At 60.6% G+C, this 15,774-nt stretch overlaps 1 protein-coding gene across 6 annotated transcripts in view; it reads right to left on the minus strand.

Annotated features, from left to right (window-relative positions):
• DLGAP2 (DLG associated protein 2) overlaps positions 1-15,774 on the minus strand; it is a 282,363-nt gene that overhangs the window by 45,557 nt on the left and 221,032 nt on the right. For all 6 annotated transcript variants that reach the window (XM_080659612.1, XM_080659611.1, XM_080659609.1 and 3 more), the window contains one exon: positions 1,860-2,007. In XM_080659612.1, coding sequence (XP_080515738.1) covers positions 1,860-2,007 — 148 coding nt within the window. The remainder of the gene's footprint in view (positions 1-1,859; positions 2,008-15,774) is intronic.

Here is a 15,774-nt window from a genome sequence, read left to right on the forward strand (position 1 = left end):
CTGTCCCCGGGGCAGCAGCAGAAACTCAATGGCTGGGCCGGGTCTCCGTCTGCCCTCCACCAGGGCCATCACCTCAATCTGCCCCCCCCTCCCCTTTTTCTTCCTCGGCCTGTGGCATGAGCACCCCCACTTCATTGGGAGTTCAGCAGGTGATGATTTTCAAGTCTGTGATTTCACGGCCAGGTGTGGAGTCACCTCTAAAAGTCCCAACTGCCTTTTATTGTTTTTAAATATATTCTTATTGACTTCGGAGAGGAAGGGAGAGGGAGAGAGAGATGGGAACATCCACGGTGAGAGAGAATCATGGATTGGCTGCCTCCTGCACGCCCCCCACTGGGGTTCAAGCCTGCAGCCTGCAGCCCGGGCATGTGCCCCGACAGGGAATCAAACTGTGACCTTTTGGTTCATAAGTTGATGCTCAACCACTGAGGTAGCCTGGCTGAGCCCAACAGCATTTTAAAAAAATGATCGGGCCGAAACCGGTTTGGCTCAGTGGATAGAGCGTCGGCCTGCGGACTGAAGGGTCCCGGGTTCGATTCCGGTCAAGGGCATGTACCTTGGTTGCGGGCACATCCCCACTGGGAGGTGTGCGGAAGGCAGCTGATCGATGTTTCTCTCTCATCGATGTTTCTAACTCTCTATCCCTCTCCCTTCCTCTCTGTGAAATACCAATAAAATATATTTTTAAAAAAAACGATCGGGGAGGACAGTGGGGGATCCTGGGGCAGAGACAGGCTGGGCCGGGGACCTCGTGGAGGGTCGTGACCCTGGGCAGGTGACACGGTCCCAGGGCTCTCGGGGGTAACACGCTCATATTCCCCATGAGCTGAATCGGGAGGCTTTTCCTGGAAATCTAACGGAGTGAACTGCGGGGCCAAGACCCGGTGGACGAGGCTGGGGTGGGAGGAAGGACCAGAACGTAGGAGTGAAACGTGCCGAGCGGGTCCGGCACTCTCCTTTGCGAGGGGTTAGACACGCACATGCGTCCTACAAGCAAAGAGCGCGGCTCAGGAGGGGACCGTCTGGCCGATGTTCCGGCCACAGCTTCTCAGCGAGCTGCGAGCGTGAACGTGCCTCTTCCCCGGCAAACGAGAGGTGGTGGAGACGGGTCTCGAATTGGATGAGAAAGGATAGAAATGACCTGCCCTCTGCGAGCCGACCGTCCCCGAGCTCGAGGGCGCGTCGGAAAGCGGAAAGGGCTCCCCGCGGGCAGTCAGACCGCGGCTCGGTCCCGGGGGCGTCCCTGGAGGGCGTCAGGCGGGGGGAAGGTCCGTGTGGTCTGCAGCATCCCACACCTCCTCTGTGACCCACCAGCTCAGGAACGCACCTCAAAGTGCTTCTAGGGAAGGAGCCGAGGCCAGGAACACTGGGGAGATGGAAGGGTGCAGGTGAGGAAGGGGCGGGCCTGTGTGTGGCGAGGGCTCTATGCGGAGCCAACGGTGGGCTCCCCGGAGGTCGCCACACGTGACCTTTACAGAGAGGCGTGCTGTGGGGAGGGTGTGGCACTGACGGTGGCTGGGCGGGCGGAGGTCCCCACGTTTCACCATCAGGCTGCCCCCCTGGCCCGCTTTACTGGGAAAAGGAAGACAGTCTGAGCTAACTCAGCAGCAAGGGGCTGAGATGGCCCGTTGGTCCGTCCTTCCTTCCTCGGAAGAGATCAATGTAAGCATCACAGTCATAAATGTCGGGACAACTGCACCTCAGGAAGGCCCCAGATGGGTAATCTGTGGAAGGTCTTCTCCTGGCCTCCCCCTAGATCTGGGGGTGGGGGGTGCCTGTCACCTGGCAGGAAGGCTCCTGGAGACATCACAGCTTTAGAGATGGGGCCTAGGGGACGAGGGGTGGCAAGGGGTCCCCACCTGGCTCACGCAGCTGGCCTGGCTCAGCATGCTGACCGCCCTCATGTAGCTCTGGTTTCTGGAGCGAAACTTCGGGGAGTTGTAGTTGGCAGAGGGGTCCAGGCTGTGGCCGGCCGGCCCGTCGCTGGCGGCTTGCAGGTAGCTCTGGCTACAAGGGAAGGAGCGAGAGATAAGGGATGGCGTGAACGGCACGGGAGGGGCAGGGGGCGCGATGGGACCAGGGCTGGGCACAAACCAAACCTCCGTGTTGACGGACGCCTCTGCCTCATGCAAACCCTCGCGCAAGGTTCACATTTACAAATACGAATTGCACCCAGCGTGAGAGGGAGGCTATTTGCAAAATTGCTTCGCCTCCTGACACTTTACGGCCAGGCAGGAAATGAGCATCACTCCACGCTTTTAAGGACGTGCTGAATGCAAAGGAACCGGGCTGAAGCCAAACACCCAGAAAATCTCATAAACACCGCGCCGGCTCTGGGCGACGTTACCGGACCGGAGAACAAAGGGACAAAGAAAAAGGCTTGCCTTCCGTCTTCACTTATGCAAAGTTGCTCAGACTCTGCGACACGGGCGGAGAGAAGGGGCAGACGGAGAAATTAAATCCATCATCGTTATGACCCGTCTCTCCCGGGCTCCCCGGAAAACCGATTCTCCCCGGCCTCCCTTCCTGCCCTTTGCTAAACGTCAGAAGTGTGTGGCGAGGGGAGGGCGCCTGCCAGCACGCGGCACACCCTTCAAGTTTGCTGACAACCTCTCCACAACGGGAATGCTAAGTACGGTCCCGGCACGGCCTGTGGAGGAGAACGTGGCTGGTCCTGGCTCCACAGTCGGCCGGTTAGCAGGTGCCCTGCTATTCAGGGCGAACTCTCTTTGTTGTTGTTGATCCTCACCCGAGAATGTATTCCCGCTGACTTCTGAAGAGCGTGGAAGGGAGGGGGAGAGACAGAGCGCCATGGATGTGAGAGAGACTCACCCATTGGCTGCCTCCTGCTCACGCCCAACCAGGGCTGGGGATCGAGCCCGCAGCCCAGGTACATGCCCTTGACCGGAATCGAGCCTGCGGCCCCTCAGTCTGAGGGCGGACGCTCTAACCCAGGGGTGGGCAAACTTTCTGACTCGAGGGCCACCATGGGTTCTTAAACTGGACCGGAGGGCCGGAACAAAAGCATGGATGGAGTGTTTGTGTGAACTAATATAAATTCAAAGTAAAGGAGCGGAGGGGAGAGCAAGAGAACCGGATAGAACAGCCGAACAGGCCGGATCCGGCCCGCGGGCCGTAGTTTGCCCATGGCTGCTCTAACCACTGAGCAGCACTGGGCTGAGGGCAGGGAGACACCCCCACACACGCGGCCAGCGGGCTGTCCCCACACGGAACTGGCCAGAGCCCGTGGAAGCAGCAAAATGCCCTCCGCTCCCCAGGACGCGGCCATGTGTGGGGGCTCCTGTGGACTGTGTGGATCACAGCCCGCCTCGTGTGTGTGTGTGTGTGCGTGCGTGTGCATGTGTGTGTGTGCACGCGTGTGTGTGTGCGTGCATGCGCGTGTGTGCATGCGCGTGTGTGCGTGCGCATGTGTGTGTGCGTGTGTGTGTGTGTGTGTGCGTGTTCGGTGCAGGGGCTCAGGGGGCTGCCCTGACCCGGAGGCTCTTGGCTCACCTTTGTTTTTGGAAGACGCAAACCTTCCTGCCTCTTGCGTCACTGCCGCCTGCGTGTCCTTGAAGTCGCTGCTCTCAGACCTCGCGTTTCTACGGATTAGCACCAAGCCCTTGTTTTCTCTCACGGGAATAGCGTTCACGTCTGGGTAAGGGAGCCGCCCATCACGTTGACAGTCTCAGGGGACAGTGCTTCCCAGCCCGAGAGGCCCCGGCCTGCCTCCTCGGTGGGGCCGCGGTGTGCAGCCCGTGCCGGGCGCCGTGGCGGGGGACGGCACGCACATGACATTCAGTAGGATGGGGGGCCTATGTTTAGGGTATCTGCTCTCACTCCTAGTGACTCCCTTTACCCCCAAATGGGGCAAGGCCACCTCCAGAAACGCAGCCGCTGCAGAGAGCGAGCCAGGGTTTTCCTCTCAAACGCAGACGGCAGCTGCGCTCGGCCCACGCCGGGCCCTGGCCGCCCGGTGGGCATTTCCCACGGTCCTGACCGTTCTGTCTCCACAGGAACCCCGTCGGGGAGGGCTGCTCATGTTTTATTTACTCATTTATTTTAAATATATTTGTATTGATGTCAGAGAGGAAGGGAGAGGGAGAAACATCCGTGATGAGAGAGAATCACGGGTCGGCTGCCTCCTGCACGCCCCCCACTGGGGACGGAGCCCACAACCTGGGCCTGTGCCCTGACCGGGAACTAAACCGTGACCTCCTGGTTCCTAGGTCGATGCTCAACCCCGGAGCCACGTCGGTCGGGCAGGGTAGGGCCATTCATACTATCATAGTGCCAACGGGGACCCTGAGGCACGGCAGCCGTGAGCGCCCGCCCTGGCGACCCGGAGCCAAGGCAGAGCTGGACGCGGCGTCCGCCCCGGACTCACGCCTTCGACCCCGAGATCTCAGTTGGCAGGTGCTGGCGGCAGAGCCCCGAGGCCCGGTCCCCTAGCCTCAGGCTCAGCCCAGTTAATGGATGATTTTAACACAGCGTTTCAGGGCTTTCCCCTATAGCGGCCAAGGCCAGGCGCCCCGAAACCATCGCGGACCGGGAGGCCGGAGTCCCACACAGCGCCTGGTCAGGGCCGCCCTCCGCCCGTGCAGCACCGGCGGGACCCGGGCCTCCCTCCGGGCCTCCCCGCGCCGCTCCCTGGAATCCCGCCTGTCGGAGCCCCACGTCGTTTGGAAGTTCCCTTTAAGCCCCTCCGCTACGCCCCCAAATGGTCATTCCCGCTGGAGCAGCCCAGCTGCCAGGGATGAGATGTTAGCGGTCCTGGTGGGAGCTCAGACCACGTTACAAGGAAGCCATGGGAAGGCTTCTAGAATAACACAGAAACGTTTTTCTGCCCCCCCCACCCCCCGCCCCTACGATGCCCATCTTAGAGTCGCTCGCTGTGTGGAGAGGCCCTGCCCTGCTCCGGAAGCCACAGGAGGGAAGGGGCTGTGGGAGCCACACTCCCCGGAGGGCTCCTCTCCCTCCCTGCCTGCGCCCGGCCCCGCCCGCCGCTCCCAGCCTCCCTGTGACTCAGCTCCCGGAACAACAGCCTTACGTAACGGCACGTGCCCGGCCTCTGCCGCAGCTGCCTCCGCCCCGTCCATGTGGGGCCCCCGGCGAAACGGCCCCCCTGCCCCCGCCCTTGGGAGGGGGTGGAGATTTATGGGGTCGGGCGAAGGAGAGACATACGGCACCTGCTTTTACACTGAACATGTGACCCCAAACACAGGCATCTCTCTATTTTAAAGATTCCTTCCTTCCTTCCTTCCTTCCTTCCTTCCTTCCTTCCTTCCTTCCTTCCTTCCTTCCTTCCTTCTTTCTTTCTTTTTTAGAGAGAGAGAGGAAGGGAGAGGGAGAGAGAGATAGAAATGTCAATGATGAGAGAGAATCATGGGTCAGCTGCCTCCTGCACACCCCCTACTGGGGATGGAGCCCACAACCCAGGCATGTGCCCTGACCGGGAATGGAACTGTGACCTCCTGGTTCATAGGTCGATGCTCAACCACTGAGCCACACTGGCCGGGCCTGGGCCCTGACCGGGAATCAAACCGGGACAGTGCCCAGACCGCCGCCCCACACCTTACGGGTCTGTTTTGAGTTTGGAGAGCTGAGCGGTTGACACGGGACCCCACGGGCACTCTGTGGGGGGAGCACCGTCCCCTGCCCGCCAGGTGCTCCTGGTGGCAGCTGAGGCCGCAGCGCGGATTCCCAGCCAACAGGGTCCCCTCGGGCACCCCTTGCTCCGGGACAGCTGCCCGTGGTCCCCCTGACGGCAAGCACTGCCGCCCCGAGACGCGAGAGCACGTGTCACAGCCTGGCCTCCCTGTCGCTGCCGGCCCTGGGAATCGGCGAGTGTGACCAGAGAGAAGGCACCGGTTTAAGCCTCTGACTCAGCATTTCCAAGGTTTATTTCCCATCAGTTTGCTGACATCTCTCCTCGGGACGTGTTTCCCAGAACTGTCGGCCAGGGCCAGGCTGAGTGAGCGGTTCTCAAAGAGCGATCAGAGGTGGGGAGCCCAGAGTCACCATGGCCGCAGCCCCACGTCCTCTGGAAACGCAGGCCCAGGGGGACGGGGCTCTGTTGGCCGAGGCGCCCTGTGCACCCCCAGGTGGCGGGTTCGAGCCCCGGTCCAGACCGTGTGGGAACCACCGACCGATGATTCGGGCTCCCGGTCTCTCTCAGCACGTCTTTGGGTGAGGATTAAAAACAAACGAAACCCTTTTTGTGTGTCAGATGCTCCTGCACACACATGTTCATCCAGCAACGCGAGTCGGCATCCCGCAGACACTGCGGCGGCGCCAGGGCCCGAGCCAGGCCGCATCCTCGCCCAGCGCTGTGCCGTGCGGAGGGTGAGGTGGCCATGGGCTCGGTTTTCGGAAGGAGCGATTAAGGACCCACGTTCCTGAACCCCCCGTTCCTGCCCTCAAGCTGCTTCAGGCTCAGCTTCGGACACGCAGTTGAGGGAGAGGCGGCCTGAGTGCCGAGGCGGGTGGATCAGACTCCGCTGCAGGGAGAGCGGCACTGCAAAGCCAGAGGGAAGTGGGGAGGGACCGCGCCCCGGTCCACCTTCGTGGGAGGGACGCCGACACATCAGTGTCAGACGGACAGGCAGGCACCCAGACGGACATGGAAACACCCAGACGGACATGCAGGCACCCAGACGGACATGGGACACCCAGACAGAAAAGGAGACACCCAGACGGACATGAAGGCTCCCAGACGGACATGAAGAAACCCAGACGGACACGGAGGCACCCAGACGGACATGGAGGCACCCAGACGGACACGCAGACACCCAGACGGACACGCAGACACCCAGACGGACACGTAGACACCCAGACGGACACGCAGACACCCAGACGGACACGGAGACACCCAGACGGACATGCAGACACCCAGACGGACATGCAGACACCCAGACGGACATGAAGAAACCCAGACGGACATGCAGACACCCGGACGGACATGCAGGCACCCAGACGGACATGCAGACACCCAGACGGACATGCAGACACCCAGACGGACACGAAGAAACCCAGACGGACACGGAGACACCCAGACGGACATGCAGACACCCTGACGGACATGGAGACACCCAGACGGACATGGAGACACCCAGACGGACATGGAAACACCCAGACGGACATGCAGACACCCAGACGGACATGCAGACACCCAGACGGACATGAAGAAACCCAGACGGACATGCAGACACCCAGACGGACATGCAGACACCCTGACGGACATGGAGACACCCAGACGGACATGCAGACACCCAGACGGACATGCAGACACCCAGACGGACATGAAGAAACCCAGACGGACATGCAGACACCCAGACGGACATGCAGACACCCAGACGGACATGGAGACACCCAGACGGACATGCAGACACCCAGATGGGGGAACTAAATTATGCACCTGCAAGCCAATGGGGATCAAGGCAGTGAACAGAAACGAGGGAGATGAAACCCAGGCGTAAGCTGCACAGAAATGCATACTAACACGTGTATTTATAATACAGTGTAGAACGGGACACGTGGGAAATTTATATACGTAACAGTGGGGGTCCAGCCTCTTTCACCACAGGCTGGGGTTCCTCTGAGGAGCTTAGAGGTAGCACCATCAATGGCCCGGCACATCCTCCCGGGGTACAGGTGAGAGACGTTGAAATGGCCCCACACATGCTTGCACACGAGTGTTCACTGCAGAATCATTCCCAACAGCCTCAAAGAAGAAACCACACAACGTCCGTGTGATGGAGGAATAAATAAACGGCGGTGTGTCTGTACCCCCCACGGATGAACCTCAAACACGTGGTGCTGAGGAAGAAGCCAGACACGAAGGTCACACGGGGGACTGCGTGCGTGTGGAAGTGCAGAACGGGCAGACAGTGGGGACAGATGCAGAGTGGCAGCTGCCAGGGCTGTGGGAGGTGGGGGAGGTGGGGGAACTGGGGGGTGTGGGGCGAGTTGGGGGTATGGGGGAGCTGGGGGGTGTGAGGGAGCTAGGGGAGCTGTGGGAAGTGGGGGGTGTATGGGGAGGTGGGGGAGCTGGGGGAACTAGGGGGAGCTGGGGAGCTGTGGGAGGTGGGGGTGTAGGGTGAGGTGGGGGAACTGGGGGCAGGCGGGGGAGCTGGGGGAGCTGCGGGAGGTGGGAGGAGCTGGGGGCAGGTGGAGGAGCTGGGGAAGCTGGGGGAGCTGGGGGGGTGTAGGGGGAGGTGGGGGAGCTGGGGGCAGGTGGAGGAGCTGGGGAAGCTGGAGAAGCTGGGGGAGCTGGGGGGTGTAGGGGGAGGTGGGGAAGCTGGGGGAACTGGGGGGAGCTGGGGGGCGTAGGGGGAGGTGGGGGAGCTGGGGGGTGTAGGGGAAGCTGGGGGAGCTGGGGGAACTGGGGGGAGCTGGGGGCAGGCGGAGGAGCTGGGGAAGCTGGGGGAACTGGGGGAGCTGGGGGGTGTAGGGGGAGGTGGGGGAGCTGGGGGAGCTGGGGGAGCTGTGGGAGGTGGGGGGAGCTGGGGGGCAGGCGGGGGAGCTGGGGGAACTGGGGGGAGCTGGGGGGCGTAGGGGGAGGTGGGGGAGCTGGGGGGCAGGCGGGGGAGCTGGGGGAACTGGGGGGAGCTGGGGGGTGTAGGGGGAGGTGGGGGAGCTGCGGGAGGTGGGGGGAGCTGGTGGGAGCTGGGGGGTGTAGGGGGAGGTGGGGGAACTGGGGGGCAGGCGGGGGAGCTGGGGGAGCTGCGGGAGGTGGGAGGAGCTGGGGGCAGGTGGAGGAGCTGGGGAAGCTGGGGGAGCTGGGGGGTGTAGGGGGAGGTCGGGGGAGCTGGTGGGCATAGCGGGAGGTGGGGGAGCTGGGGGGCGTAGGGGGAGGTGGGGGAGCTGGGGGAACTGGGGGGACCTGGGGGCGTAGGGGGAGGTGGGGAAGCTGGGGGATTGCCAGTGTGTCTGGGTTCTTTGTGGTGTGAAGAGAAGGTTGTAAAACTGGTCACCGTGAAGGTCGCACGGTTCTGTGAAGATGCTAAAAGCCACCGACTCGTGTGCCAGATGGGTGAACGGCACGGTGTACAAATTACATCTCACTGAAGCCTTCAGAAATCAGGTATTTGCCCGGCCGGTGAGGCTCAGTGATTGAGCATCAACCTATGAACCAGGAGGTCACAGTTCGATTCCCGGTCAGGACACATGCCCGGGTTGCAGGCTCGATCCCCAGCAGGGGCTGTGCAGGAGGCAGCTGATCCATGATTCTCATCATTGATGTTTTTCTCTCTCTCTCCCATCCTCTCTGAAATCAATATATTAAAAGTAAATAAAGTATTTTTAAAAAAGGAAGTTGGAATGTTGGTCAAAATATTAGAAAACACACAAGAAAAACCCCACAACATTGCCCGGCCGGCATGGCTCAGTGGTTGAGCATCAAACCAGGAACCAGGAGGTCACTGGCTTGATTCCAGGTTGGGGCACAGGCCCGGGTTGTGGGCTCCATCCCCAGTGTGGGGCCTGCAGGAGGCAGCCGATCCACCATGCTCTCATAATTGATGTCTCTCCCCCCCCCCCCCCCCCCCGCCCCGCTTCCTCTCTGAGATCAATAAAAAAATAAAATAAAAAATAAATAAAATCGTATTTTAAAAAATAGAGACAAACGCCTTTAAACACAGAGTCGGGAAGCGCGCGCTGTGCCTGCCAGCACCCTGTCCCCTTCTGCCATGACGGCTGCTGGAGGCAGGGCGGCGGCGATGCACCTGGTCTCCATCACGGGACCGAGCAGGTAAGGCAGCCACCGAGGACACACAGGTGCCTGCCTCCAGAGGACACACCGGTGCCACTGGACGTACAAAGAGACACTCAGCGTCACCGGCCATCCGAGAGATGCGAATGTTGGCCACAGCGAGGCACCACCGCATGCCTGTCAGAATGGCTGCGGTCCACAATGCAACGAACAGGTGCTGGCGAGGATGCGGAGCGAAGGGGCCCCCCCTTGTGCACTGCTGGCGGGACTGCAGACTGGGGCAGCCGCTGTGGAGTACAGGATGGCGGTTCCTCAAAAACTAAAAAGGGAGCTGCCTCGCCCTAGCCCGTGTGGCTCAGTGGATGGAAGGGTCCCGGGTCCAAGTCCAGTCAAGGGCACATGCTCGGGTTGCGGGCCCCATGCCAGTGGGGGGCGTGCAGGAGGCAGCCAGTCCATGATCCTCTCTCATCATGGATGTTTCTCTCTCTCTCTCCCTCTCCCTCTCCCTTCCTCTCTGAAATCAATAAAAAAAAAAAATTCTTGAAAATGGACCTGCCTTATGACCCAGTGATCCCACTTCTGGGAATATATCTGAAGAAACCCAAGACAGTAATTTGAAAGACCACATGCACCCCTATGTTCATAGCGTGCTTCTAACCACAGCCACGGTCTGGAAACGGCCGGGGCGCCCATCAGCAGGTGAGTGGGTAACAAAGCTGTGGGCCGTGTACACCACGGAATGCCGCTCGGCCGTGAAAATGAGGGGAGTCTCACCTTTTCTGACAACACGGACGGACCCCCAGGGTGTTATGGTCAGTGAAATAACTCAGCCAGAGAAAGACCAATAACCCACGATTTCACTGATGTGCGGAACGAAGCCAAAGAGCAAAACAAATGAACAAACAAAATGAGGACAAACTGCCCTAACCGGTGTGGCTCAGTGGATGGAGCGTCGGCCTGCGGACTGAAGGGTCCCGGGTTCGATTCCGGTCAAGGGCATGTACCCTGGTTGCGGGCACATCCCCAGTGGGGGGTGTGCAGGAGGCAGCTGATTGATGTCTCTCTCTCATCGATGTTTCTAGCTCTCTATCCCTCTCCCTTCCACTCTGTAAAATATCAATAAAAATATATTTTAAAAAAAATGAGGACAAACTCACAGACAGAGAACAGACGGATGGTTGCGGGAGGGGAGCGGAGGGGCTGGGTGGCAAAGGTGAAGGGATTAACCAGGAAGGACAAATTGGCTGTCACAGAACAGCCAGGGACATCGAGCACGGCTTAGGGAATACAGGCAGGAATGCTGTAGTCCAGCCGTGGGCAAACTACGGCCCGCGGGCCGGGTCCGGCCCGTTCGGCTGTTCTATCCGGCCCGCGGAGCCGAAAGAGCGGAGGGTTCTCTTGCTCTCCCCTCCGCTCCTTTGCTTTGAATTTATATTAGTTCACACAAACACTCCATCCATGCTTTTGTTCCGGCCCTCCGGTCCAGTTTAAGAACCCATGGTGGCCCTCGAGTCAAAAAGTTTGCCCACCCCTGCTGTCGTCGCTGAGTACGGAGCCAGGCGGGCGCGAGAACACTGCGGGGAACACGGGGGGAGATATGTGAGTGTCTGCACCACGCCCAACCCCTGAAACCGATACAAAATCATTTTAAATATAAACCGTGATTAAAAAATGAAAACGCGAAGCATAGAAGTATTTAAATGACTGCTTTGGAAAGTGATCACTTTTGATCGATTAAGACCAGGTCTGTGTATAACAGAAACAGAAGCCCACAAACAGCAGCAGGTCCAGAAAGGAGTGGGAACAAGGGCCTCGGGCCAGGGCGCGGGACGCGGGACGCACACTCGGACGGGCCAGCGTCTCACCCTCGCACCCCCCTGCGCCTTGGCTGACGGAGGGAGACGGGGCAGCAGGGATCTAAGGAGAGCGAGGGGAGAAGCCTGTTGTCAGCAAGGCCCCGGGCTAGGAGGCGGGAAGCAGCAGGAACTGGAGAAAGGAAGGTGGGGCTGACCCCGCAACCGGCCCTCTGGACGCCCTCGGCTGCATCCCGGCCCCCCTTCTGAGACAACCCCCAGTCGGCAGGCCGCGTGGCCTGCGCTGCTTCCCCCCACGAGCAGTCCCAAGGACATCCTCGGAACGGCCTCCTGACCGCGGCTGGTTGCTTCCCCCCGACGAGCAGTCCCAAGGACATCCTCGGAACGGCCTCCTGACCGCGGCTGGTTTCTGCAGACGAAGGGACTGGCCAGGATGCCTGCCAAGGTCCGTCCGTGTTGTCAGAAAAGGTGAGACTCCCCTCATTTTCACGGCCAAGCGGCATTCCATGGTGTACACGGCCCACAGCTTTGCTACCCACTCACCTGCTGATGGGCGCCCCGGCCGTTTCCAGGCCGTGGCTGTGGTTAGAAGCACGCTATGAACATAGGGGTGCATGTGGTCTTTCAAATTACTGTCTTGCGTTTCTTCGGATCTATTCCCGGCGGCCTGTCGCTACAAGGTTTGCAGGCTGTCTTCAGAGGGGCCTGCTCTGCTTAAAGATGTTTTTATTGATTGCAGAGAGGAAGGGGGAGGCAGAGAGGGATGGGAACATCCATGAGGAGAGAGAACCATGACCGGCTGCCTTCTGCACGCCCCCCACTGGGGATGGAGCCCGCGACCCGGGCCTGTGCCCTGACCGCGAATCGAACCCTGACCTCCTGGTTCATAGGTCGAAACCCACTGCGCCCCGGCGGCTGAGGCCGAGGTGACCTTTCTAAGACGGTGCCCTGCCATGTGTCGGGGAGATGAGCCGCAGGACGGTCTTGGCGGAATGCTCACAGCGCGCAGTGGGGCAGCACCAGGGGCTGGTGGGGGGGCGGCGGGGCCCTCTGATGAGAGACACTTGCAGCTCCTGGACCCAGGAGGTTGGACTCCTTGGAGCCGCACACACGCTCTGGGCCCCGGCAGCCCCTTCGCTGGAACCACACGGAACACCGCCCGGCCCACGCGCGGGGAAGGCGGCCGCGGGAGCGGAGACGGGCACCCCCTCCGGAGCTCAGGGCGCCGCGGTGCACACGCCGCCGCAGGGGAGCTGTCGGGGCTGGCAGCTGGGCCTCTCCCGTGACCGAGGTGCGGGAGCCTCTGGCCCTCCTGGCGGACAGAAGAGCCTCGGGACACGGAGCTGCCTCCGCTCTCCGCGCACCTGCCACACGGACGGCCTCATGTCTGTCTTCACAAAGGAGGCGCTTCCGTGTCCTTCCTTCGTGGCCACTCGTTCCCTCAGTGGATGAGTGACTGTCCCTGACACGCGATGCCCAGGAAGCCATTCCTCCACCGCCCAGTGTGTGCGCGGCTGAGGACGCCACACGAGAAGACAGGGGCAGCGACAAACCAGGGGTCCCCGGCCTCCGCGAGGACAGGCCCCGGGGAGTGCGCGGCCAGGGGAGCCCAGCGTCCAGGACTCGCCCCAGGAGGTGGCTGGGCTGGGCCTGGGGGACGAGCAGAGCGGGGCTGGGGGTGGGGACAACGTCCGGCTGGGTGTGGGGTGTGGGGTGTGGGGTGTGGGGTATGGGGTATGGGGTGTGGGGTGTCAGGTGTGGGGACAATGTCCAGCTGGGGTGTGGAGTGTGGGGTGTGGGGTATGGGGTATGGGGTGTAGGGTTGGGGGGACAATGTCCAGCTGGGGTGTGGGGTATGGGGTGTGGAGTGTGGGGTGTGGGGACAATGTCTGGCTGGGGTGTGGGGTATGGGGTGTGGAGTGTGGGGTGTGAGGTGTGGGGACAATGTCCAGCTGGGATGTGGGGTATGGGGTGTGTGGTATGGGGTATGGGGTGTGGAGTGTGGGGTGTGGGGTGGGGGGACAATGTCCGGCTGGGGTGGGGTGTGGGGACAATGTCCCGCTGGCCCTGGGCGTGCCAGCCAGCCTCAGGTGAGCACTTCCATGGGCCAGGGGGTAAAGCCGGGTCACCCGTGTGACCGCCAGCCCCCTGGGTCAGGATCTGCTCGGTGACACGGCCGAGGCCTGGCTCTGAGCACAGCGCTGAGCTCGCTGACGCCGTTAGAATGGAGCTAACGCGGGCGCATCGGCACCTGTGAGACCTGGACAGACAGACGCGGACACGCCGATGCGCTGAGGGGCAGTGACGGGGTGAGCGGGGGGCTCCCGCAACAGGACGCGCTCTGTGACAGAGATGTCAACCCCAGCCTCAGGGGGCGGCGGTGGGAGTCCCCGCACTTGGCCAAGGAGCAGAGACGCCACAGTGGGGGCATCTGCGGGTGGACGGAGGGAGAGATTGTGGAGTAACAGGAAAACGGCCCAAATGCTGGAGATGGCGGCAGACACAGTGCAGAGGGTGAGGGTGTGGGTGTGGGGTCCTGGGGTGTGGGAGGTGGAGGTGGGGAGGCATGGGGGGCACAGTGCCCACCGGTGTCTAAGACCCACAGAGAGAGAGGAGGAGGCTGGTGTCCGGTCCTGCCCCTGACTGCAGGGCGTCTGGGTCCCCCCCACCCCCCAAAGACCCCAGCACAGCCCCACAGCACTGCTCCCAGTGGAAGTTCCCTTGCTCACACCCCCTCAGGTTCCCCAAGTGTGTGAGCGCCCTCCCTGACCGTCCCGTCGGGCAGCACACACCGGGAGGTGCGGGGGGGCCTGGCCCACTGCCCCCGGCAGGCAACCGAGACACGGTTCATGTTCCTTCCCTTGGACCTTCTGGTTCGGCTGCGATTCGAGATTTGTCTCTGCCCTCCGGGAGCCGGCGGAGAGAACGCCTGGAGACGTCACCGCACGTGCGGGCGCCGAGGGGACACCCCAGAACCCCCGCCAGCTCCCGTGCAGCGTCCCCGGAGCACCAGGCGGCCGGCCTGGCGGCGGCTCACACCAGACCGGGCGGCCCCACGCGTGCACCCCGAGCCCAGCGCCGCAGCCAGGAGGCCATGGGACGCCGCGGGGAGTCGGGTTCTCGCAGCCACCGAAGCGCCCACTCACCACACCGCCATCTCTCTCTACGTGCTGAAATGAAACGTCCCCATAACGTGCCTTTGGACAAACATATACAGCTTATGCTACTGTATCCGTAAAACGAGTCCATTTCCTCCCCTCGCCCGGCAAAAACGTGTTGCCTAAGCGTGCACTTATGAAATCACAGAAAAAAATGTCATGATTGTTACATACACTCACACTTACACACACCTCTCACACACAAACACTCTCTCTCACACACTCCTACAACTCTCACACATCTCACATGCTCACACACACTCACACACACATACTCTCACACCTAGTCATGACACACTCATACACTCATGCACACTCACACACCCACACACATTCATACAACTCTCTCATACATGTCACATGCTCACACACTCACATTCACACAGCTCTCACACACTCACACTCTCACACACAGTCATGGCACACTCATACACTCATGCACTCTCACACCCACACCCACATTCATACAACTCTCTCATACATGTCACATGCTCACACACACACTCACACAGCTCTCACACACTCACACTCTTACACACGGTCATGGCACACTCATACACTCATGCACTCTCACACACTCACATACACATCTGCGCACACTCTCTCACATGCTAATACAACTCTCACACACATCTCACATGCTCACACACTCACACACACTCACACATACATACTCTCACACATGCAATCATGACACACACATACACTCATGCACACTCACACACCCACCCACACATTCACACACACTCATACAACTCTCTCAAACATGTCACATGCTTACACACACACACTCACACAACTCTCATACACACAGTCATGGCACACTCATACACTCATGCACACTCACACACCCACCCACACATTCACACACACTCATACAACTCTCTCATACATGTCACATGCTTACACACATACTCACACTCACACAACTCTCATACACATAGTCATGGCACACTCATACACTCATGCACACTCACATACCATCTGCACATACTCTCTCACACACTCATACAACTCCCACACACCTATCACATGCATGCACACTCATGCACACTCTCTTACACAATCACACATACTCAGGTGCACTCAT

Source organism: Plecotus auritus (genome assembly GCF_963455305.1).
Source record: "Plecotus auritus genome assembly, chromosome: 3".
NCBI lineage: Eukaryota > Metazoa > Chordata > Mammalia > Chiroptera > Vespertilionidae > Plecotus > Plecotus auritus.